The sequence below is a fragment of the Trematomus bernacchii genome, unplaced genomic scaffold, assembly GCF_902827165.1.
Source record: "Trematomus bernacchii unplaced genomic scaffold, fTreBer1.1, whole genome shotgun sequence".
Classification (NCBI taxonomy): Eukaryota; Metazoa; Chordata; class Actinopteri; order Perciformes; family Nototheniidae; genus Trematomus; species Trematomus bernacchii.
In genome coordinates, this window is record NW_022987674.1 from 535,921 (window position 1) to 558,214 (window position 22,294).

At 43.5% G+C, this 22,294-nt stretch overlaps 2 protein-coding genes across 3 annotated transcripts in view; both read right to left on the bottom strand.

Moving 5' to 3' along the window:
• Positions 1-8,136, bottom strand: part of osbpl9 (oxysterol binding protein-like 9) — a 58,780-nt gene extending 50,644 nt beyond the window's left edge. For both annotated transcript variants that reach the window (XM_034136177.1, XM_034136176.1), the window contains exons 1-3: positions 8,012-8,136; positions 5,675-5,725; positions 1,662-1,740 (exon numbers count right to left, since the gene is read on the bottom strand). In XM_034136177.1, the coding sequence (XP_033992068.1) occupies positions 1,662-1,740; positions 5,675-5,725; positions 8,012-8,122 (241 nt within the window). In that variant the 5' untranslated portion in view covers positions 8,123-8,136. The remainder of the gene's footprint in view (positions 1-1,661; positions 1,741-5,674; positions 5,726-8,011) is intronic.
• Positions 8,137-9,503: 1,367 nt separating this feature from the next.
• abl2 (c-abl oncogene 2, non-receptor tyrosine kinase) overlaps positions 9,504-22,294 on the bottom strand; it is a 59,696-nt gene continuing 46,905 nt past the window's right edge. Inside the window, 6 exon segments of the mRNA XM_034136163.1 lie at positions 9,504-12,745; positions 12,747-13,199; positions 13,201-13,869; positions 13,871-14,421; positions 18,920-19,090; positions 21,497-21,586. Of these exon segments, the coding sequence (XP_033992054.1) occupies positions 12,653-12,745; positions 12,747-13,199; positions 13,201-13,869; positions 13,871-14,421; positions 18,920-19,090; positions 21,497-21,586 (2,027 nt within the window). The 3' untranslated portion in view covers positions 9,504-12,652.

Sequence of the window (22,294 nt, forward strand, 5' to 3'; positions counted from 1 at the left end):
TCTCTTTCCTTTTAAAAGTCTCTGAAAGTGTCGGTTGTTTCAGTGCCGTTACCTGAGTGGCCGCTGTGTACTCGTCGTGTTGTTGTTGGTGTTTGTATTAGATTGGTCGTGTTGAACGTAGCTCTGTTCTTTCCACCACGCGGAACCTCCGCCTTGCAAACATTGCATCTGGCTGTTACACTGCCTTCGCTTTCAATTTTATAATACTTCCAAACTCCTGACATTTTCTCTGTCCCGAGTCACCAGCTGAACGTAGCCTCTTGTTAGCTTACTGCTACTATTAGACACTGCGCCCACTCTGTTGCCAGATTTGAGAGAAATAAGCAACCAGGTCGATGAAAACAAGCCCAAAAGAAGCAACACATACATGATGTTGTCTAATTTTAAACCAAAACTAAGGCCTCAAGATGACTTGAAGACGTGAACATGGTCATTTTAGTTTTTTAACATTAAATAAATAAAAATATTTTATAAAAAAAAAAAAAAAAAAAAAATATTCCCGATCCCCGATTTTTTTCTCCCGATTCCGATCTTTTGAAAATCACGTGATCAGCTCCGATCCCCGATGACGTGATCGGATCAGGACATCTCTAGTTAAAACTAACATTTGTTGATCCTGAACATGTCAGAAATGGATTCAGCATCCTCAATAACCCTCAAAAGCACTCGAAAAAGTTTCCAAATCGGCCGAGACATGATTTAACTGTTGTCTGCATATGCTAATTAATGCAACTTGTGCTAATTGTGCAGATTGCCCAACACATGCAGGTTAGCATCCGGCAGTCTCTATGAGCTGGAGACCCTACTGTACATTTCTATCAGAACACTTTGGGCTACTCAACATTTCAGGGTCCACTAATCACTTAGTGGACCTGTGGGACACATAAAGGAACTCTGATTAACAAACTAACCCTAAACCAGCCTGGCTCAATGTCCCAGAAGACACTCCTTCTCTTCCTCATCCTCTCCATCCTCCATCCTCCTGCACCGGCATGCAATCGCACCATGCACGGATTCCTCCTTACCCTTCCTTTTGTAGAACCACAGCATACAGCTTCGGAAAACAGACATGGGAGAGGGCATGGAGGAGGTGGGGGGGGCGGGAGGCCCATGGACTGTGGCAGGTGGAGACCCTCGAGAAGGAGGGAAGTGGAGGAGTGGAGGAGTGGATGGAGACAAGTAGACGGATGAGAGATGAAGGTGGAGAAGGTGAGGTAAAGACCTGGAGGTGGAGGGGTAGAGTAACAAAAGAAACAGGGTTGTTTCCTGTCAGAGAGAAGGGAGCGATGCTGGAGCTCGGTTTGTAAATCCAAAAGACCTGAGCTCAGCTTCTTCAGAATTCCCGAATATTCCCAGAGGACCTCACTGCAGATGTTCCTCGAGTCAGGACGAAAAGAACAAGGAGCCTTACTTATCCCAAAACGAGTCTAAATGTACGGAAACACGTCCGGCTTCAGAGAGGCAAGCGCTCCGAATGCTCTCGCCGCTGCACGCCTTGACATTGTGGAGATTTGTGTGTGCATGTGTTTCCTGGCAGAGCAATGCAAGTGCTTTGAAAGTGTGGGGAGGGAAGAGAGAGAGAGAGAGAGAGAGAGAGAGAGAGAGAGAGAGAGAGAGAGAGAGAGAGAGAGAGAGGGAGAGAGAGGATATAAAAAGCTCACCTTGGAATGGAAAGTCTGTCTGGTCCACAGTGATGGTGAATGTGCTGTCGTCCTCGTCATCGATGCCGATCACAGCGCCCTGAACGAGAGAGAGAGAGAGAGAGAGAGAGAGAGAGAGAGAGAGAGAGAGAGAGAGAGAGAGATATGAGAGAGAGAGAGAGAGATAGAGGAGAGAGAGATGAGAGAGAGAAACGTCATGCTCTACTTTCCATGCCTCTCCTCCTGCCCTCCACATGGCTCTCTGTGCTAGATTACCCTTCGTCTGAATCAGCAGAAAACTCCACTTTAAAAAGCTCCAGTTCTTTTCCTGTCTTTCTCTGGGTTTCTCTCACACATGCAGGAACATGGCAGAGGGATGAAGAGGAAGAGGAGGAGGAGGAGGAAGAGGAGGGGTTTTGGAGGAGGAGAAAGGCAGGGAAAGGGTGGAGAGGATCAGACACCGGGGAGTTGCAGAAAGCTGGGAGGTTAGCTCATAGCAACGCTAACAGAGTGACTCAGAGCTTCCTCTCTGCAAACCTGAGAGAGATAAATATAGAAACTACTACAGAGGGTGGGGAGAATGATGTGGAAAGGTGCATTTTGCAGAGCCGTTACAATACAGTGGTGCAGGAATGAGTCCTCAAACCGAGTTAGCATGAGTTAGCCTTTTAGCCCTTTTGGTGTGGAAGTTTTTTGGAATGTGTTTTTGGTTGTTAGCCTGAAATCAGGTCTATGGTTAACTCAAGCTGAAGAGATTAAACTGTTACGATTTAAAATACGTCAGTAAATACCCCACTGGTGAATTTAAAAACTGATGTTGCTAACAAGTGTCTAAATGAGACGACTAAATGTCATCACGCCCAACACTAGCCGCCTTTAGCTTAGCGGTGGTGACGTGAAGTCATGTGACCGTGCTGTAGTTCCTTTATAGCCCAACATTAGCCACCTTTAGCTTAGCGGTGGTGACGTGAAGTCATGTGACCGTGCTGTAGTTCCTTTATAGCCCAACATTAGCCACCTTTAGCTTAGCGGTGGTGACGTGAAGTCATGTGACCGTGCTGTAGTTCCTTTATAGCCCAACATTAGCCACCTTTAGCTTAGCGGTGGTGACGTGAAGTCATGTGACCGTGCTGTAGTTCTATTATAGCCCAACATTAGCCTCCTTTAGCTTAGCGGTGGTGACGTGAAGTCATGTGACCGTGCTGTAGTTCCTTTATAGCCCAACATTAGCCACCTTTAGCTTAGCGGTGGTGATGTGAAGTCATGTGACCGTGCTGTAGTTCCTTTATAGCCCAACGTTAGCCGCCTTTAGCTTAGCGGTGGTGACGTGAAGTCATGTGACCGTGCTGTAGTTCCTTTATAGCCCAACATTAGCCACCTTTAGCTTAGCGGTGGTGACATGAAGTCATGTGACCGTGCTGTAGTTTCTTTATAGCCCAACGTTAGCCGCCTTTAGCTTAGCGGTGGTGACGTGAAGTCATGTGACCGTGCTGTAGTTCCTTTATAGCCCAACATTAGCCACCTTTAGCTTAGCGGTGGTGACATGAAGTCATGTGACCGTGCTGTAGTTCCTTTATAGCCCAACATTAGCCGCCTTTAGCTTAGCGGTGGTGACATGAAGTCATGTGACCGTGCTGTAGTTCCTTTATAGCCCAACATTAGCCACCTTTAGCTTAGCGGTGGTGACATGAAGTCATGTGACCGTGCTGTAGTTCCTTTATAGCCCAACATTAGCCGCCTTTAGCTTAGCGGTGGTGACATGAAGTCATGTGACCGTGCTGTAGTTCCTTTATAGCCCAACATTAGCCGCCTTTAGCTTAGCGGTGGTGACGTGAAGTCATGTGGACCGTGCTGTAGTTCCTTTATAGCCCAACATTAGCCACCTTTAGCTTAGCGGTGGTGACATGAAGTCATGTGACCGTGCTGTAGTTCCTTTATAGCCCAACATTAGCCGCCTTTAGCTTAGCGGTGGTGACATGAAGTCATGTGACCGTGCTGTAGTTCCTTTATAGTATGGAGTTGGGAATTTAAATGAGGAATAAAAGTCTCAATGAAACGTCAATTTAAGTAAATGTATTCAATCCTCCTCATTACATTACATGTTAGACGCTTTTATCCAAAGCGTCTTACATACTCAATACTGTGGACAATCCCCACTGGAGCACTTTGGGGTGAAGTGTCTCAGGGACACAACGACATGCTGACTGCAGTGGGGTTTGAACCTGTGAACCTGATCCAAACACCTACGGACAACCCACTGCGCCACACGCCCTCCTCTTTAGGTCAGGTGCTTTATTGGCTTCCAGACGGATACAACACATTATATTTGAGAAAATAGAGCAAATTATCTGAGTACTTATGAGGACTCAGTACCTAGAAAATCTACTGCATCTCCTCAGTGTTCACCCAGAAAGCAATAAAAAACAATTCTGTATTTGACAAAAATATTGATATAATTGAAGTCACTTTTGTTAGTTTTTATTTTTCTAATCAGTTTTGACTTTGTGTATCCTTGGTGTGAGCATTTGTGTGTGTTCATAATGATGATGTATGATGAAAAAAGCCCTACAAATATATCGTAAGGCAACTGCTGCCATCTAGTGGACATCACTGAGTGTTTACAACTCAATGTTAGGAGACATGTCTTTACTGGTGGAGCTAAAAAGTATAATATTGATATCTGTTCAAATACACCATCATTTTTGCATTTCTTATATCAGATAGAAATGACATTATACTGCATATAGTGAACCAGTCTTTAAGTATTCAGAGATATGAAATGGACCAGGACATCCTGTGTTGTTCTGCACGTTGCACAACATTTATTTTTAACAACTCATGCTTGATATGATGAACGCATTTGCAAATGACAAGTTGGTACAAAATGCATACTATACTTTCACTTTCACCTCATAACCTAGTATCACAAACAGTGACCTAAACCTACAAGTATTCCAAATATCTGGAAAAGCAGGAAATGTAGACCAAGGGTGTCCAAACATACAGAAAAACATACAAAGGGCTGGGTCACTCTCTAGAGGAGAGGTATATTGCCTCATCAGTTACGTTATAAGTCAGTTAAATGATACTTGATACTTGAATATGCTCTAAGAAACATCACAGCTCTTCATAGGGTCTCATGCATCTTGCTTACAGCTCATTCCTTAAAACAGAAGCCTCAGAGAGCTCATAATAAGGGGAAATATGGAGGGTCTATTTCAACCTTGTTATGGCAAAAAGGTAATGGGATTTTTTGTAACCAACTAAGACTTGTCAGAAAGTGTTTTCCACTTTAATTGACGGAATCTATTTGAAAAGTGGGCTGATTAACACATGCATGCTACTGTAGGTTATTACACGGGTTAGTTAGTTGAGTTATACTCGATTCTGATTGGAGCCCGACCACAGACTCGACGCGAGGCGGAGGGATATTGATCTGCCTGAAGGCGGTTCTTTTCCCCATAATGACCGCTTCGCTGCACATTATCCCGTTTATTACCAGATACGAAACTAACGACTCCACTCCCGATATTAATTGTAATGATTTTATTGACTTAAAAATGATCGTATTTCTTCCGCTAAGACAAAATAAAACTCCGCTCCGCGGCGCACCAACGGCTGGAAATGCGACAACAACTTTACGGCAGCACTGTTTGATGTTTTCTGTAACTGTCCAACTCTGTTCTGTTTCTGATCCACTAACAAGTCCCTAAACTCTGCAGAGCCCACACCGTGTTCCCGTTAGTGTTCACTTCCTCTCCGTCTTCTTCTGTTCATTTATCTGACCTCCAGCGCTCTGTCTTTTACCCTCTTTTCCTTTCTCTCCATCGATCCTCCTTAGCAACGGTCATTATAGTCCTTGACAGCGTGTCACATGTTCTAATTTGACCTATCACAATCGAGTATTCAACTAAGCCGCGTAATATATGTTTAAAAGGCTGTATTTTGGACACCCCTGATGTAAAGTATGTTTTTAGTTTATCAGAGAGAAATATGTAATATGAAGAGGACAGTGTTTATCCTGAGAAACTCACCCTGAGTCGCACGCAGCCTCTTCTGGATCCTCGCATCATCTTATCCTTTGACTGTAAATCAAACACAGAACAGTTCAGGGATTAATAGTCAGTTTTCAGGAACAACAGCGCTTAAAATACAACGTCAAGGTTGTAGTGTGTATGTACTAACACAATATCCACGAGCAATATCATCCAACGTAGTCTACTTTCTTAATAAGCGTTAACAGAGAAAACTCTCAGGTCTGTATTTGAATGTAGAAACATGAATTACACAATAATGGTAAAGCAAAGAGAGGATATTAGAAACTGATGAAGACACATGTGAGTGAAGTCATTTCACTTGAATTTAAAGAGGCCCTATTGTGGTGTTCCCTTTCCTGTAGTGTGTTCGTTAGGTTTCAATGCATGTAAATGGTCTGCAAAGGCCAAAATCCCTGTGTTTCCCGTGCCTGAAACGCCTCCATTGGACTCCTTTGTTTACTTCTGGAACATTATGACATCACTAATCGATTGAGCATTAATACAGTTACGGCAGCTTTATTTTCACGATAAGATAACATTTTATTGTCAAATTAAGTGTGACATTTCTCCGGCATAACAACGGCGTTATGTGCAATATCAACAAGGACAAATACTTAAGACAAAAACTAGGGAACAGATATTCAACCTAACATTACAGTCACTGAAGAGAACATCTTCAGGACTGTTCAACGTGTATTAGATGTATTTAATTTAAGGATGAACTGGTGTACAAAAGAGTGCAATGGTCTAACGTTGATAAGAGAGACCCTGTATTATTGAATTTTCACTTTTCAGGACATGTTCAGGTTGGCGTCAGATACAATGTTGTTGACAAGCCACAGTGAGTTATTCAGGTCAGTTAAAGTGTGTAGTTTCTCAAAGGGTTGACCTACAGACTTTAAGCAGAACATGTTCAAATCCATTTAAAACTTATGACTGCAACTATTTCAAGACTGAGATCACTTGATTAAATGAGTCCAGCCTCATTTTCTCCCTGACGGTTTGAAGGAGAATCTGCAGCTTCATTAACCCTTTATGGGTATTTGGACTTTGGTGAAGTAATGTAATGACTGGAGTTGTAGATCAGAGACAAATAACCGTGTCTTAAACATGTCATTAAAAGATGGTTTAAGAGGATTTGTTGTTGTTGTTGTTGTGAGAGAACAACTGTAGAGTTACTGTCTACAGTTAAATAAGATAAATGAATGCTTTGACGTCTCAGTCAAGTTGTTTAGAGGAACAGACAGCTCTATGTTTTTCTTAAAAGTTATTTGTCAAACAGAAGTGACAGTTTATTGTCTGCATTGCTCTTGACTTTAATCAGAGTACACTGACGGCATATTCAGAGGTGGGAGAAGTACTCAGATCTGGTACTTGAGTAAAAGTAGAAGTACTCGGATCTTGTACTGGAGTAAAAGTAGAAGTACCAGAGTGTAGGAATACTCTGTTACAGTAAAAGTCCTGTATTCAAAATGTTCCTCAAGTAAAAGTAGAAAAGTATTATCATCAAAATATAGTGAAAGTAGCGACAGTAAAAGTAGTGATTGTGCAGATTGGTCCATTTCAGAATAATATATATGATATGTTTTATAATGATTGATCATGAAAGTGTTCTCAAAGCTGGTAAAGGTGCAGCTAGTTTGAATGACTTTGTATACTGCAGGGTAGCTTGTGGATTTACTCCAGGTGGAACTAAAGTCTGATTTAACACTTGATTATATTTCACATCATTCATCATACATGTAGTGGAGTAAAAGTACACCATTTACCTCTGAACTGTAGAAGTACAACGTAGCAGAACATGGAATTGCTCAAGTAAAGTACAAGTACCTCTAAATTGTACTTAAGTTCAGTATAATTGAGTAAATCTATTCTGTTGACGTTGGATTTATCAAAAATCTAACTGACAGCCACAGTCTCCTCCCGCAGTGTCTTATTATCTATTTAGCGAACGAACCAGGGAGTGACGAGACTCCAGTATAACTCCCAAAGACAAACAATGTCCCTAAAAATGATAAAACTATGTATTTGTATCGCTTTATTCTGTTAACTACTCACAATAACGTTTAGCCGAGTGGGTGTTGTCTAGCTTTGATAGCTAGCTACATTAGCGTAAGTGTGGGGAAGAATACTGCCACTCTATTGGTCAGTTGGTTTGCAGGGAGCGTTTCTATTGGCTGACACACGGATCCGTCATCACGGAGCCCCGCCTCTCACTGCCAGCTGAGACTTCTGACAAACACAAGGCCCTTATCCTGTCTGACAGCCAGTAACAAGTTGCTCTAAAAACCTCCATAAGGTATCAAATCAGCGGTTAGAACCCTGTGAACTGACCGTGTAGTAAGACAGTAATCCGGCGTTGTAGTCCAGCACGAACCAGCGGTACTGCCATCCCTTCATCACGTTGGTCCACTTGCTGAGCGGCCCCTCCATGATGGACGCCATCTTTACAACAGGAGGAGCTGGGAGGAGCCGGATAAGAGAGGGGGGGAGGGGGGAGCGGTGCCCGGCGAACGGGGGGGTGTTACCGGCAGGGGGCCGCCGGTGATGGTCCTGGAGCTTTTTTTTCTTTTTTTATAGTTATATTGTCATCATTATTTCAATGTAAGTCAATTATGTTTGAGTTAGAGAGTGTATTGATAATCATTAAATGTAAAACAAAAAATCCCCCAATTACCGGATAACAAGGCGGGGAGGAGCCGGGGAGAGGAGGGGAATGTTGCCGGGGAACGGGGGGTGTTACCGGCAGGGGGCAGTCGGTGATGATGCTGGACCTTTATATTTTCATTATTATTTAATTATAAGTCCATTCTGTTTGAGTTAGTGAGTGTATTGATTATAATGAAATGTCAAACAAAAAAATCCCCAATTACAGGATAACAAGGCGTGGAGAGACGGTGATGGTGCTGAAGCTACATGATACATTTAGACTTCATTTGATGGTAATCTTGCTGGTTATTTATGGTAAATTGCTTAAACCTAACCCAGAATTTCATTGGATTTTTATGCGTGATTCAACTTTAAAGTCGGGCCGGCTAAAATGATTGGTCGTGCTTTTTACAGTACTACGGCTTAAATGTTTTTATGGATTTGTTGTCAAAGCACTTCAGATATTCATTGCTATCGGGATGTTAAGAGCATTCCATGGAATATAAAAAGTGTATCTCGAGCCGGTTTCTCAAACTTACCTACCCCACCTTTAATACAATCTATTTCTCTTATATTTTTTTGTCATCATTTCAATGTATCTTTAAGTCCACGTGTTTAATACTTAAGCAAAAGTGATGAGGAAATCTTTGAATAATCCATATTTAAAAAAAGAAAAGAAAAAGGTTGATACTTGAGAAATTGATTTTTAATCATCAGTATTATCTCCATTTAAATCCATGTTTTTTAATGTTATTTTCAATATTAATAAGGACATAAACAATGATGGTGATGGAGTTTAAACATGATACATTTAACATTGAATGAATGGTAATCTTGTTTGTAATATAAAGTGTATTGTAGATAAATAAATGCAATAGATACTAGGGAGGCGTGTGGCGCAGTGGGCTAGTGCGTTGGCTGCAGTCAGCATGTCGTTGTGTCCCTGAGACACTTCACCCCAAACTGCTCCTGGGGGGATTGCCCACAGTATTGAGTCACTTTGGATAAAAGCGTCTAACATGTAACATGTGATATAATGTATTGCATTTATGCGAGTTTAAAAATATACTTATTCTAAGGGGCCATGTATATATTTGATCAATTAATATATATACCTAGTCAGTGTTATCATGATTATAATTGCACTGTTAGAAGTGATTGGAGGCAGACGAAGAACCAATAGCAGAGCAGTATTCATCAATATCTTTATTATTTACAATAGGCTTAACACTGATAAGCAAAACTTCACAGTAATATAACGTGAGCTTTAAATTAAAAAAAAAACACAAAATATATATTTTGTACAATAAAAAAGTTAATGTTAACGTCTCTGCCTTTTTTTAAATCCCTGTTTAGATTCACATATTCCATCATTGTGTGTGTGTTGCTTGACATTGCACTCGTACAGCTGAAGAAGTGGCCTTTGGTTTCATGTGAACACGAGCTCCAGAAAAACAACAGAAAACACAGGCGACATAAATAATAACAACGAAGAGGACTGAGAATGAGATCTGTGGAAAAATCATTGAGAACAAATCGATTTTTTGACAAATTGAATATCTTTGTATTTCTTTAAATAAGTTTGATTTTGGAGGTTAAGTTTGACTTGATGAGGCTTTTTCTTTCCACAACTATGCTCCACAAATGATCAAGAAGCAATTTTTAAATAAATGTGTTGTGGCTTCATCGTTCCTGAAGCTGCAGTGTTTCTCCAAAGTGTTGTTGTGCATGTTTGTTCGAGGGAAATCAACCAGATGTTGCTGCACTCACAGCGTTAACGACCTCCAATAATTAACCTTAGCAACCGAGTATCTACATACTTATTTTAATAGACAAATGCACTTTTAAATTTCAATTTAGCATCTGAGTAATCAACCTCCAAGTTAACAGAAAAGCTCATGGAAAATGGAAGACATGAATGTTTTTTTTTAATGATGGATTTTAAACATTGCCTGTTTCTCTCTCTCAGTGAAAGACATGAATCATTTGCTCACAAAAAGGCACCAAGAATCATCAAATAAAAATCACACGGCGTTTCTTCTCTCCGTGTTTCTGTAAAATCACAGCGAATAGAAATCAGTTCGTCTCACAGGATCCTGTTTGAACATTAAAATACTGACGCACGACATGAACTGAAAAACAACGTTTACTCTGCAGTCAATCAAGTGTCATTAGCATGTTGTTTTGAAAGCGTTTTGGACCTGCAGTACAGATTCGGTTTTGTAGTATGCGACATGTGAGGCCGTATCCAGTGTACATTTAGATGTGAAAAGCAAAGAAAAATGTTTAATTTGTGCTCAAAAAACTGAGCAACTGCTTCTGGACTTTAGTATTTAGTGTGACCAAAATGAGAAGTATGGGCCAATACAAAAAAGAAAAGTATAATAAATAATAATACAAATAAAAAAATGGCACCTTTAGAGATTCATGCAGATGATCATTCGCCCGGGTTCAGAAGGGAAGAATAATACATTCATATATTCAGGTATTCTTCAGTCAGACACGCTCTATATGCTGTAAGCACTCATACATCCTCTGTTTCCTGGATATGAAATAAATCCAATATTTACATCTCTCAAAATAGCTCTGTGCTTTTTAATAAAAAGAAAAAAAAGGAATAATTTAAAAATTCAAGTTCGTACATAGACATTCTGAAAAAAAGCCAAATAATGTACAATGTGCTGAAGACATACTGCAGTTTGTCGGTAGAGAGATCAGTGTGTGTGTGTGTGTGTGTGTGTGTGTGTGTGTGTGTGTGTGTGTGTGTGTGTAGCAGGTCTCTGTCTTTTTTGCAGTGTTCATTTCGTGGAAGATTTCGAGGCACTGAGGACACGACAAGGCTTCAGGGATTGGATCAGTCCGTCAGAAGGACACTTATAGAAACGCCGCCCCAGTTCTGCTCCTGCGCTCCCACCAGACAGACGTCACTGTGCATTCAAACTGGACTTCAATACTGAAATGCTCTCGGAGACGGCACCGTGTTAGCGTGTGGACACTGAAGACAAATGAAACACCATCTGGTCATGTGGGGAATAAAGGGGGGGGGTCTCTGTTTGGATTTGATCAACCTGTTTTTTTGACGTTTCATTTGAGCTTATTTACACGCTTCTCTCAAGCTGTGTTCCCTTTGTGTTTACACGTCTGTTATTATTCGATAAGACCAAGACAAACTGATTTTGGGAGATTCATGGTTTTATCACATTTGTCCCTCTAGTTAAAAATACTGATCATGAAATGTAAATGCAAATGGGTGTCACATTAAGACCCCGACATCTTGAAATCACATGGACTTTAGGATAAAATGGCTTTTGAAAGGTTTACGATGATCCCCAGACACTGAGCTAAATATCTCACTAGTGATTCACTTTGGAGCTGCAACTAATGAGGGTCTGAGATCAGCTGTTTAGTGTTTAACATGTCAGAAAATAGTGGAAAATGTCAGACAGAAATCCAGATTCAATCTTTTTACTTTGATAGAAATCAGAAAAAGCAACTAATCCTAATATTTGAGGCTGAAAACAGTTTTTTTTTTTTTTAACCATTCTTGCTTTAAAAGTTGATTTAAATCGCTGCAGCTCTACTCGACACTGTTTGAGGTTTGTCAGTAAACACGTATTTTGCTCAGTATCTGACGGATAAACAGACAGACTTGAGATCTTTCCGAACAGCTGATACACTCAACATTCGTTAACCGAAGAGGCTTTATCGTTGCAGGACTGAAGCCACCTGTAGTCTGTGTGTGTTGGCTGTAAACAGTGAGTGCTCTGAGGTGCTGTCCAGATCCGCCTCGCAAACAGCTGTAAAAAGGAACCAGAAGAAAGGAGGGAAACCAGTCTGACCGGCGTGATGTCACAGTGATGTCACAGTGATGTCACAGCCCCTCCCCGTCTATTCTTAGTGTTCAAATGTGAATATAAGACCCTCTGCAGACCGTCTGACTTTTGTATTTCGCCGCAGACACCTTCTTGCAAGAATAAACTCCCAAAAAGACCGTCTTATTTCAAGAATCTTCAAGGTTTTCTCACCCGTTTACTATTATTTGTTAGTGTGTGTGTCGATACATTTCCACCAGTGATGTCACAGTGATGTCACAGTGATGTCACAGTGATGTCACAGTGATGTCACAGCCCCTCCTCTTCCATTCTTGGTGTCCTAATGTGAAATCGGGGACCTCCTGACTTCTGCATTTCGCCGCAGACTGCTTGACACCTTCTTGCCAGAATAAGGTCCTTAAAAGACTGTTTATTTCAAGAGTCTTCATTCTTTCATGATGTCACAGTGACGTCACAGTGATGTCATAGTGATGTCACAGTGATGTCACAGCTGTTACCTCTGCACCACGTCTCTGATTTCTCTCACGCAGCCCTGCAGGTTCTCCAGGTTCTCCAGCACCGTGCCCCCCCCTCCCCCTCCCCCCCCCCGAGGCCCTCAGCTCCTGCAGGCTGACTTCCAGCTTCCCCACCGCCTCCCGAAAAGCAAATTTGTTCCTCATCTGCGGGATGACGTCCACGTACCCGGAGCATCGGTCCAGCAGCTGCAGCCCCGCGTCCAGGACCACACTGTTGGAGGGGGGGGAGTCAGAGGGGGAGGAGTCGCGGAGGACGACTATCAACGAATCGGCACACTCCAACAACGCCTCTCGACCCACCCGCTCGGGGGGGACGCCGCGATCCGCTTGCTGTCGAATCCTCCGAAAACCCGCTTTGTTAGTGGACGAAGAGGGAGTGGATCCGTTGGCCATTTTTGAAGGAGTGCTTGTGGGAGGAATCTGAGGCGGCGGCACTGAAGGTCTCCCCGTCGTCATCATAGTTCCTCCTCCTTTCCCGGTTCGAATCCCTTTCTCCCCGTTTACCTCCCCCTCCTCCTCCCCCCCCCGTCGTTTCGCTGTATGAGTGTTGGTTCCGTAGCGTAGGAGGCGGAGGAGGAGCACATTTGGGTTTTACGAGCCGCGGACGATCGGGGTTTTCGCTGAGCAGCTTGAAGCGGTTCCCCTGGGAGTCGAGAGCCACCAGGTGCACGTCGGGGGGCTTCAGCGTGGGGGAGATCAGCACCGGCACCTTGTGGTTGTGGGTCTGAGAGGAGGAGGAGGATAACGTCTTAGAGGCGGAGGAAGAAGGAGTCTTAGGGGAGGATGAAGAAGTCTTACAGGTGGAGGAGGAAGGAGTCTTAGGGGAGGATGAAGAGGTCTTAGATGGCGAGGACCAGTTTTGTTGTTGTCGATCCACTACAAGGTCCGATTCCCCCGCTTCCCCCCCGACTCCCGGTACCCTCACCCCCGTGCCCCTGGGAGCCATCTTGGCTTTGGGTCTCTCCCTGATCTGAGCCGTCCCCTCGTCCGGTTGCCGTCCGTTCTCCGGCGTGGAGCCGCTGGAGGACGTTCTCTCCAGCGGGGGTTTTGCACTTCGGTTTCTGGGTAAAGTCAAAGCCATTCGCTCCAAATCTGGCAACCCGGCGGACATGGAGGAGGTGGAGTTAGACCTGGGGAAGGGTTTGGAAAGCCCCCCTACTGGTAAAGTCCCCACCACCCCCTCCTCAGATGAAGAAATAGCTGTTTTCCCCAGTCCGAAGCCCTAAAGTCCGTTTTATGAGTCTCGGCGTGAAAAAACCCGCCAATCCGCTCCAGCTACTAGTGCTAACTTGCGCCGCTAAACCCCCCCCTGGTGAGGGTTTTTGTCCGAAAGCAGCACCACAGCAGCGAGACTGGGGCTGAGGGGGGTCGCTATGGGAGTGGGAGTGGGAGGGGGAGGCGGAGAACCCCCCCACGACGCTGCTGTCCGATTGGGGGAGAGGAGGAGGCGCCGAAAAGTCCGCCGTCGGCTCGTATTTCTTGTGAGGCTGAGTTTCCATTTCCCGAAAAGAGCTGCTCCTTTTCGGGGGAGTGGGGAGGTTCTGGGAGGAAGACGAGGAGGAGGAAGAGGATTTCTTCTTGATGAAGGAGCTGAAGAAGCCGGTCTTTCGGTCCCGTGTGAAGGTGCCCAAATCCTGAGCGTCGTCTAAAAGGCCGCCGGGGGATTTATCTCGGGAAAGTTGTTTTCGGGGTAACGCTGGGGAGCTGCCCGACCGACTGTCCCCCCCCAGGAGAGAAGAAGCCCAGCCTGAAGAGAGAGAGAGGAGAGGAGAGGGAGGGTTACAAATATACAACTACATTTAAAAAGGACACATTCTGATCATTTGAAGGTTCATATCAGTCTCTAGTGTCTCTACTGGGACACGTCTCCATGCTTTAATGTTCAAAAAGCTCTTATTCTTTTGCTTGGACTCCTTTGTTTACTTCCGAAACATAGTGACATCACTCACGCTCCAACACATTGTAGGTGATAGGCTGAGGGGCGGGACATCTCTAAGCGGTTGACCAATCACAACAGAGCCGGCCAGCTAACCAATCAGAGCGAGAGGGTTGGAAATATGCAACAACATTTAAAGAGGGCATATTCTGCTCACTTTCAGGTGTATATCAGTATGTAGTGTCTCTACTTTAAAGAGTCCTCTCCTGCTGATGTTCAGGTGTATATCAGTATGTAGTGTCTCTACTTAAAGAGTCCTCTCCTGCTGATGTTCAGGTGTATATCAGTATGTAGTGTCACTACTTTAAAGAGTCCTCTCCTGCTGATGTTCAGGTGTATATCATATGTAGTGTCTCTACTTTAAAGAGTCCTCTCCTGCTGATGTTCAGGTGTATATCAGTATGTAGTGTCTCTACTTTAAAGAGTCCTCTCCTGCTGATGTTCAGGTGTATATCAGTATGTGGTGTCTCTACTTTAAAGAGTCCTCTCCTGCTGATGTTCAGGTGTATATCAGTATGTAGTGTCTTTAAAGAGTCCTCTCCTGCTGATGTTCAGGTGTATATCAGTATGTAGTGTCTCTACTTTAAAGAGTCCTCTCCTGCTGATGTTCAGGTGTATATCAGTATGTAGTGTCTCTACTTTAAAGAGTCCTCTCCTCCCGCTGATGTTCAGGTGTATATCAGTATGTAGTGTCTCTACTTTAAAGAGTCCTCTCCTGCTGATGTTCAGGTGTATATCAGTATGTAGTGTCTCTACTTTAAAGAGTCCTCTCCTGCTGATGTTCAGGTGTATATCAGTATGTAGTGTCTCTACTTTAAAGAGTCCTCTCCTGCTGATGTTCAGGTGTATATCAGTATGTAGTGTCTCTACTTTAAAGAGTCCTCTCCTGCTGATGTTCAGGTGTATATCAGTATGTAGTGTCTCTACTTTAAAGAGTCCTCTCCTGCTGATGTTCAGGTGTATATCAGTATGTGGTGTCTCTACTTTAAAGAGTCCTCTCCTGCTGATGTTCAGGTGTATATCAGTATGTAGTGTCTTTAAAGAGTCCTCTCCTGCTGATGTTCAGGTGTATATCAGTATGTAGTGTCTCTACTTTAAAGAGTCCTCTCCTGCTGATGTTCAGGTGTATATCAGTATGTAGTGTCTCTACTTTAAAGAGTCCTCTCCTGCTGATGTTCAGGTGTATATCAGTATGTAGTGTCTCTACTTTAAAGAGTCCTCTCCTGCTGATGTTCAGGTGTATATCAGTATGTAGTGTCTCTGCTTTAAAGAGTCCTCTCCTGCTGATGTTCAGGTGTATATCAGTATGTAGTGTCTCTGCTTTAAAGAGTCCTCTCCTGCTGATGTTCAGGTGTATATCAGTATGTATTGTCTCTACTTTAAAGAGTCCTCTCCTGCTGATGTTCAGGTGTATATCAGTATGTAGTGTCTCTACTTTAAAGAGTCCTCTCCTGCTGATGTTCAGGTGTATATCAGTATGTATTGTCTCTGCTTTAAAGAGTCCTCTCCTGCTGATGTTCAGGTGTATATCAGTATGTAGTGTCTCTACTTTAAAGAGTCCTCTCCTGCTGATGTTTCAGGTTGTATATAAGTAATGTCGTGTCTCTGCTTTAAAGAGTCCTCTCCTGCTGATGTTCAGGTGTTATATCAGTATGTAGTGTCTCTACTTTAAAGAGTCCTCTCCCGCTGATGTTCAGGTGTATATCAGTAGGTAGTGTCTCTACTTTAAAGAGTCCTCTCCTGCTGATGTTCAGGTGTATATCAGTATGTAGTGTCTCTACTTTAAAGAGTCCTCTCCTGCTGATGTTCAGGTGTATATCAGTATGTAGTGTCTCTACTTTAAAGAGTCCTCTCCTGCTGATGTTCAGGTGTATATCAGTATGTAGTGTCTCTACTTTAAAGAGTCCTCTCCTGCTGATGTTCAGGTGTATATCAGTATGTAGTGTCTCTACTTTAAAGAGTCCTCTCCTGCTGATGTTCAGGTGTATATCAGTATGTAGTGTCTCTACTTTAAAGAGTCCTCTCCTGCTGATGTTCAGGTGTATATCAGTATGTAGTGTCTCTGCTTTAAAGAGTCCTCTCCTGCTGATGTTCAGGTGTATATCAGTATGTAGTTGTCTCTGCTTTAAAGAGTCCTCTCCTGCTGATGTTCAGGTGTATAATCAGTATGTATTGTCTCTACTTTAAAGAGTCCTCTCCTGCTGATGTTCAGGTGTATATCAGTATGTAGTGTCTCTACTTTAAAGAGTCCTCTCCTGCTGATGTTCAGGTGTATATCAGTATGTCGTGTCTCTGCTTTAAAGAGTCCTCTCCTGCTGATGTTCAGGTGTATATCAGTATGTATTGTCTCTGCTTTAAAGAGTCCTCTCCTGCTGATGTTCAGGTGTATATCAGTATGTAGTGTCTCTACTTTAAAGAGTCCTCTCCTGCTGATGTTCAGGTGTATATCAGTATGTAGTGTCTCTACTTTAAAGAGTCCTCTCCCGCTGATGTTCAGGTGTATATCAGTATGTAGTGTCTCTACTTTAAAGAGTCCTCTCCTGCTGATGTTCAGGTGTATATCAGTATGTAGTGTCTCTACTTTAAAGAGTCCTCTCCCGCTGATGTTCAGGTGTATATCAGTATGTAGTGTCTCTGCTTTAAAGAGTCCTCTCCTGCTGATGTTCAGGTGTATATCAGTATGTAGTGTCTCTACTTTAAAGAGTCCTCTCCTGCTGATGTTCAGGTGTATATCAGTATGTAGTGTCTCTACTTTAAAGAGTCCTCTCCTGCTGACGTTCAGGGTGAATTCCTTACTTGATATCGTTCTCTCTTCAATGTTTGCATGTGAAAATAAATGCATAGAAAGAAGAAATATTAGTCAGACATCAAAATGTAAGTCTCAGCTTTTGTGATTTTGTGAATATGAAACCAACACTTGGTGATGATTTATGAGCATTTCCTTGTGCTTGGTGACGATGTGATTGCATGCACTTTGGATTGGATTTATGACACAATGATGCTTCTGTTCACCTCTATAAATGAACACTTATATTTATGGACAAAAGCATGAGAAAGAAGGAGGTAAAAAAAACACAGGTCAGAGCGTCCTCTACACACACATGGAAACACACACACACACGAGACAACATTTTATTTACAATATAAAATAAGCAATAATTTAAAACGAGACAAGACAGACAATGGTTTGGGAATTTAATAAAAGGGTTAGCAAATTGTAATACAGGGTAGTGACCACGTTTTGACAACACAGATAACATGTTTCAATGTAACACACAGGCAACATGCAGATCACTCACATTTGTTTTTTAGGATGGTTGGAGAAATGATAATTAAATGGGACACAGGTTCGTTAGAAAAGGACCTAAAGTGCTAATTCTTGCAGTAAAAAAAATGCTGTGTTTGTTTACGGAGTAGAGCTGGTGAAGACGACACGTTGAGATAATCTGTTGAAATCAATAAATGAATGAATTGTTAATATTGTGTGTTTGATATTTTAAGTGTATTTTTTTATGTACATTTTTACAATTAATTTGAATCTGTAAAAGTGCCCTATAATAAAAAGTATTATATATTATTATTGATTTATTTATTATGATTTCTTATAATTATTGACATAATACATATATTTCATATGGTTATATTTACTTACATTTTTCCATATTTTAATGTGTTTAAGTTAGCATAAAGCTACTTTTACTCAAGTAAATATCTGAGTACTTCTTAATTAAAATGTATTATATTATATTTATTTATTTTGTATTATATTATTTTTTTAAATATAATAATAATAAAGATTTTTGTATTTATTATTATTGTTAATGGTTAATTTTACTTAACATTGTACCATGTTTTAATGTGTGTCAGATAACATTGACGTTAGCATAGTGCTAAATAATTAGCGTAATCCAGAAACAGCTGTTATCCTAATCCTCAATTTGGTGATTAATGTTAGCAGACGTGCCCCCACACAGCTGTTATCCTACGATGTAGCTGTTATCCTACGATGTAGCTGTTATCCTACGATGTAGCTGTTATCCTACGATGTAGCTGTTATCCTACGATGTAGCTGTTATCCTACGATGTAGCTGTTATCCTACGATGTAGCTGTTATCCTACGATGTAGTATAGAATATGTTTGTCTCGCTGCAGGACAGATGTGTTTTCTCTCAGTTGTTGAGGAAGATGACGGCCCTCCTCTTCAGTCGCCGGGCTCTCCTCCGCTGCAGCGTGCTCTGAACGTCTCCTTCGCTCTGATCAACACCTGCACAATCATAAAGTGGAGCGTGGTGGCGGGGTGGGGCTGTACCTGAGTGGCTGCCGGGGTCCACGCGGCCCTCCAGTCCTCCCTCGATGTTCTCCTTGTTCTCCGTGTGTTTGTGCAGCAGCGTGCGAGACTTTGAAGGCAGCAGCGGCGTGTCGAAGGGAAGGAGAGGAGCCCCGAGGGAAGAGGAGGTTTTACACAACTCCTCTGCCACCTCTGAGGAGAGAGGAGAGAGGAAACACTCAGTTAGGAGGAGAGGAGAGAGGAAACACTCAGTTAGGAGGAGAGGAGACACTCAGTTAGGAGGAGAGGAGAGAGGAGACACTCAGTTAGGAGGAGAGGAGAGAGGAGACACAGTTAGGAGGAGAGGAGAGGAAACACTCAGTTAGGAGGAGAGGAGAGAGGAAACACAGTTAGGAGGAGAGGAGAGGAGACACTCAGTTAGGAGGAGAGGAGAGAGGAGACACAGTTAGGAGGAGAGGAGAGGAAACACTCAGTTAGGGAGGAGAGGAGAGAGGAGACACAGTTAGGAGGAGAGGAGAGGAGACACTCAGTTAGGAGGAGAGGAGAGAGGAGACACAGTTAGGAGGAGAGGAGAGGAAACACTCAGTTAGGAGGAGAGGAGAGAGGAAACACTCAGTTAGGAGGAGAGGAGAGAGGAAACACAGTTAGGAGGAGAGGAGAGAGGAAACACTCAGTTAGGAGGAGAGGAGACAGGAAACACTCAGTTAGGAGGAGAGGAAACACTCAGTTAGGAGGAGAGGAGAGAGGAGACACTCAGTTAGGAGGAGAGGAGAGAGGAAACACTCAGTTAGGAGGAGAGGAAAGAGGAAACACTCAGTTAGGAGGAGAGGAGACAGGAAACACTCAGTTAGGAGGAGAGGAGAGAGGAAACACTCAGTTAGGAGGAGAGGAGAGAGGAAACACTCAGGAGGAGAGGAGAGAGGAAACACTCAGTTAGGAGGAGAGGAGAGAGGAAACACTCAGTTAGGAGGAGAGGAGAGGAGAGAGGAAACACTCAGTTAGGAGGAGAGGAGAGAGGAAACACTCAGTTAGGAGGAGAGGAGAGGAGAGAGGAAACACTCAGTTAGGAGGAGAGGAGACACTCAGTTAGGAGGAGAGGAGAGAGGAGACACTCAGTTAGGAGGAGAGGAGAGAGGAAACACTCAGTTAGGAGGAGAGGAGAGAGGAAACACTCAGTTAGGAGGAGAGGAGAGGAGAGAGGAAACACTCAGTTAGGAGGAGAGGAGAGGAGAGAGGAAACACTCAGGAGGAGAGGAGACACTCAGTTAGGAGGAGAGGAGAGAGGAGACACTCAGTTAGGAGGAGAGGAGAGAGGAAACACTCAGTTAGGAGGAGAGGAGAGGAAACACTCAGTTAGGAGGAGAGGAGAGAGGAAACACTCAGTTAGGAGGAGAGGAGAGAGGAAACACAGTTAGGAGGAGAGGAGAGAGGAAACACTCAGTTAGGAGGAGAGGAGACAGGAAACACTCAGTTAGGAGGAGAGGAAACACTCAGTTAGGAGGAGAGGAGAGAGGAGACACTCAGTTAGGAGGAGAGGAGAGAGGAAACACTCAGTTAGGAGGAGAGGAGACAGGAAACACTCAGTTAGGAGGAGAGGAGAGAGGAAACACTCAGTTAGGAGGAGAGGAGAGAGGAAACACTCAGTTAGGAGGAGAGGAGACAGGAAACACTCAGTTAGGAGGAGAGGAGAGAGGAAACACTCAGTTAGGAGGAGAGGAGAGAGGAAACACTCAGGAGGAGAGGAGAGAGGAAACACTCAGTTAGGAGGAGAGGAGAGAGGAAACACTCAGTTAGGAGGAGAGGAGAGAGGAAACACTCAGTTAGGAGGAGAGGAGAGGAGAGAGGAAACACTCAGTTAGGAGGAGAGGAGAGGGGAAACACTCAGTTAGGAGGAGAGGAGAGGAGAGAGGAAACACTCAGTTAGGAGGAGAGGAGAGGGGAAACACTCAGTTAGGAGGAGAGGAGAGGAGAGAGGAAACACTCAGTTAGGAGGAGAGGAGAGAGGAAACACTCAGTTAGGAGGAGAGAGGAAACACTCAGTTAGGAGGAGAGAGGAAACACTCAGTTAGGAGGAGAGAGGAAACACACAGTTAGGAGGAGAGAGGAAACACTCAGTTAGGAGGAGAGAGGAAACACTCAGTTAGGAGGAGAGGAGAGAGGAGAGAGGAGGTGCCCACTTCATTATTTTTTGGCAGCAACTTGGAGATTCTTAACATCCTCCAGGATCTATGGAGCTGCTCGCCTCGAGGATTCTAACATTTTCCCGTAAACTGTGGGGTTTCTTTGGGAGTTTTTCATGTGAGGGTCTAAGGACAAAGGGGTCATGTCTAAGGACAGAGGGGTGAGGGTCTAAGGACAGAGGAGTCATGTCTAAGGACACAGGGGTCATGTCTAAGGACAGAGGGGTCATGTCTAAGGACAGAGGGGTCATGTCTAAGGACAGAGGGGTCATGTCTAAGGACAGAGGGGTCATGTCTAAGGACACAGGGGTCATGTCTAAGGACAGAGGGGTCATGTCTAAGGACAGAGGGGTCTAAGGACAGAGGGGTCATGTCTAAGGACACAGGGGTCATGTCTAAGGACAGAGGGGTCATGTACCTTCAGAGATGCTGGAGTCGTGGAACATGGTCTCAAAGGCCTGATGGATCTCTGCAAACGAGGGACGGTCCAACGGACTCCACTGCCAGCCTGAAGGAGACGAGAGGAAGACACGTCAAACAAGGAAGTCAAGTATATGAAGACTATCAACTATTTCAAACAGGCTTATAGTGTCTTTCAATTAAGAAAGCTTAGGCCCCAGCTCCATGGGAACGCATACGGCAAAACGCATCGGAGTAACGCAAACGCAACCGCAAAAAACCTTCCGTCCCCACGCAATATACACCGGATTGTGTCAAGCTCCACGAGACAGCTCCGTTTACATCCAACCGCTGGAAAAGCTGCAGTACATATGCCGAACCTGTACGTGGCGCTGTAACTTCCTCCACAAAAGCAGCGAAGAAGAATGGTTGTCATGGCTGCACTTCTGTTTATTCTCCGCGGTGGGGGCCGAGGGATCCGGGCAGAGTTTTTCGCCGGTCAACGTGTGTTAAAGTTTAAATCTTCCGGACAAAATGATAAAAGTGCCGGTCAAAGGTCTTCTTTGTTATTTATTGAGCTTTAAAACAAATGAATAACGACTCTATAATGATATATAATCATAAAATACACGGAGGCTGTCTCTTTTTCCTCTCTTCTCACAGCGTCAGTGTCTGTCTCATGCAGCAGCTGATCCTGTAATGAGTGACCCGACAGTAAAAATAAACATATTTATAACTAGTTTAGTTTGAGAGGTAATTAAAATAGCTATTGTTGTTGTTAACGAAACACATCAGCAATGATGCGGGGTACGCGGAG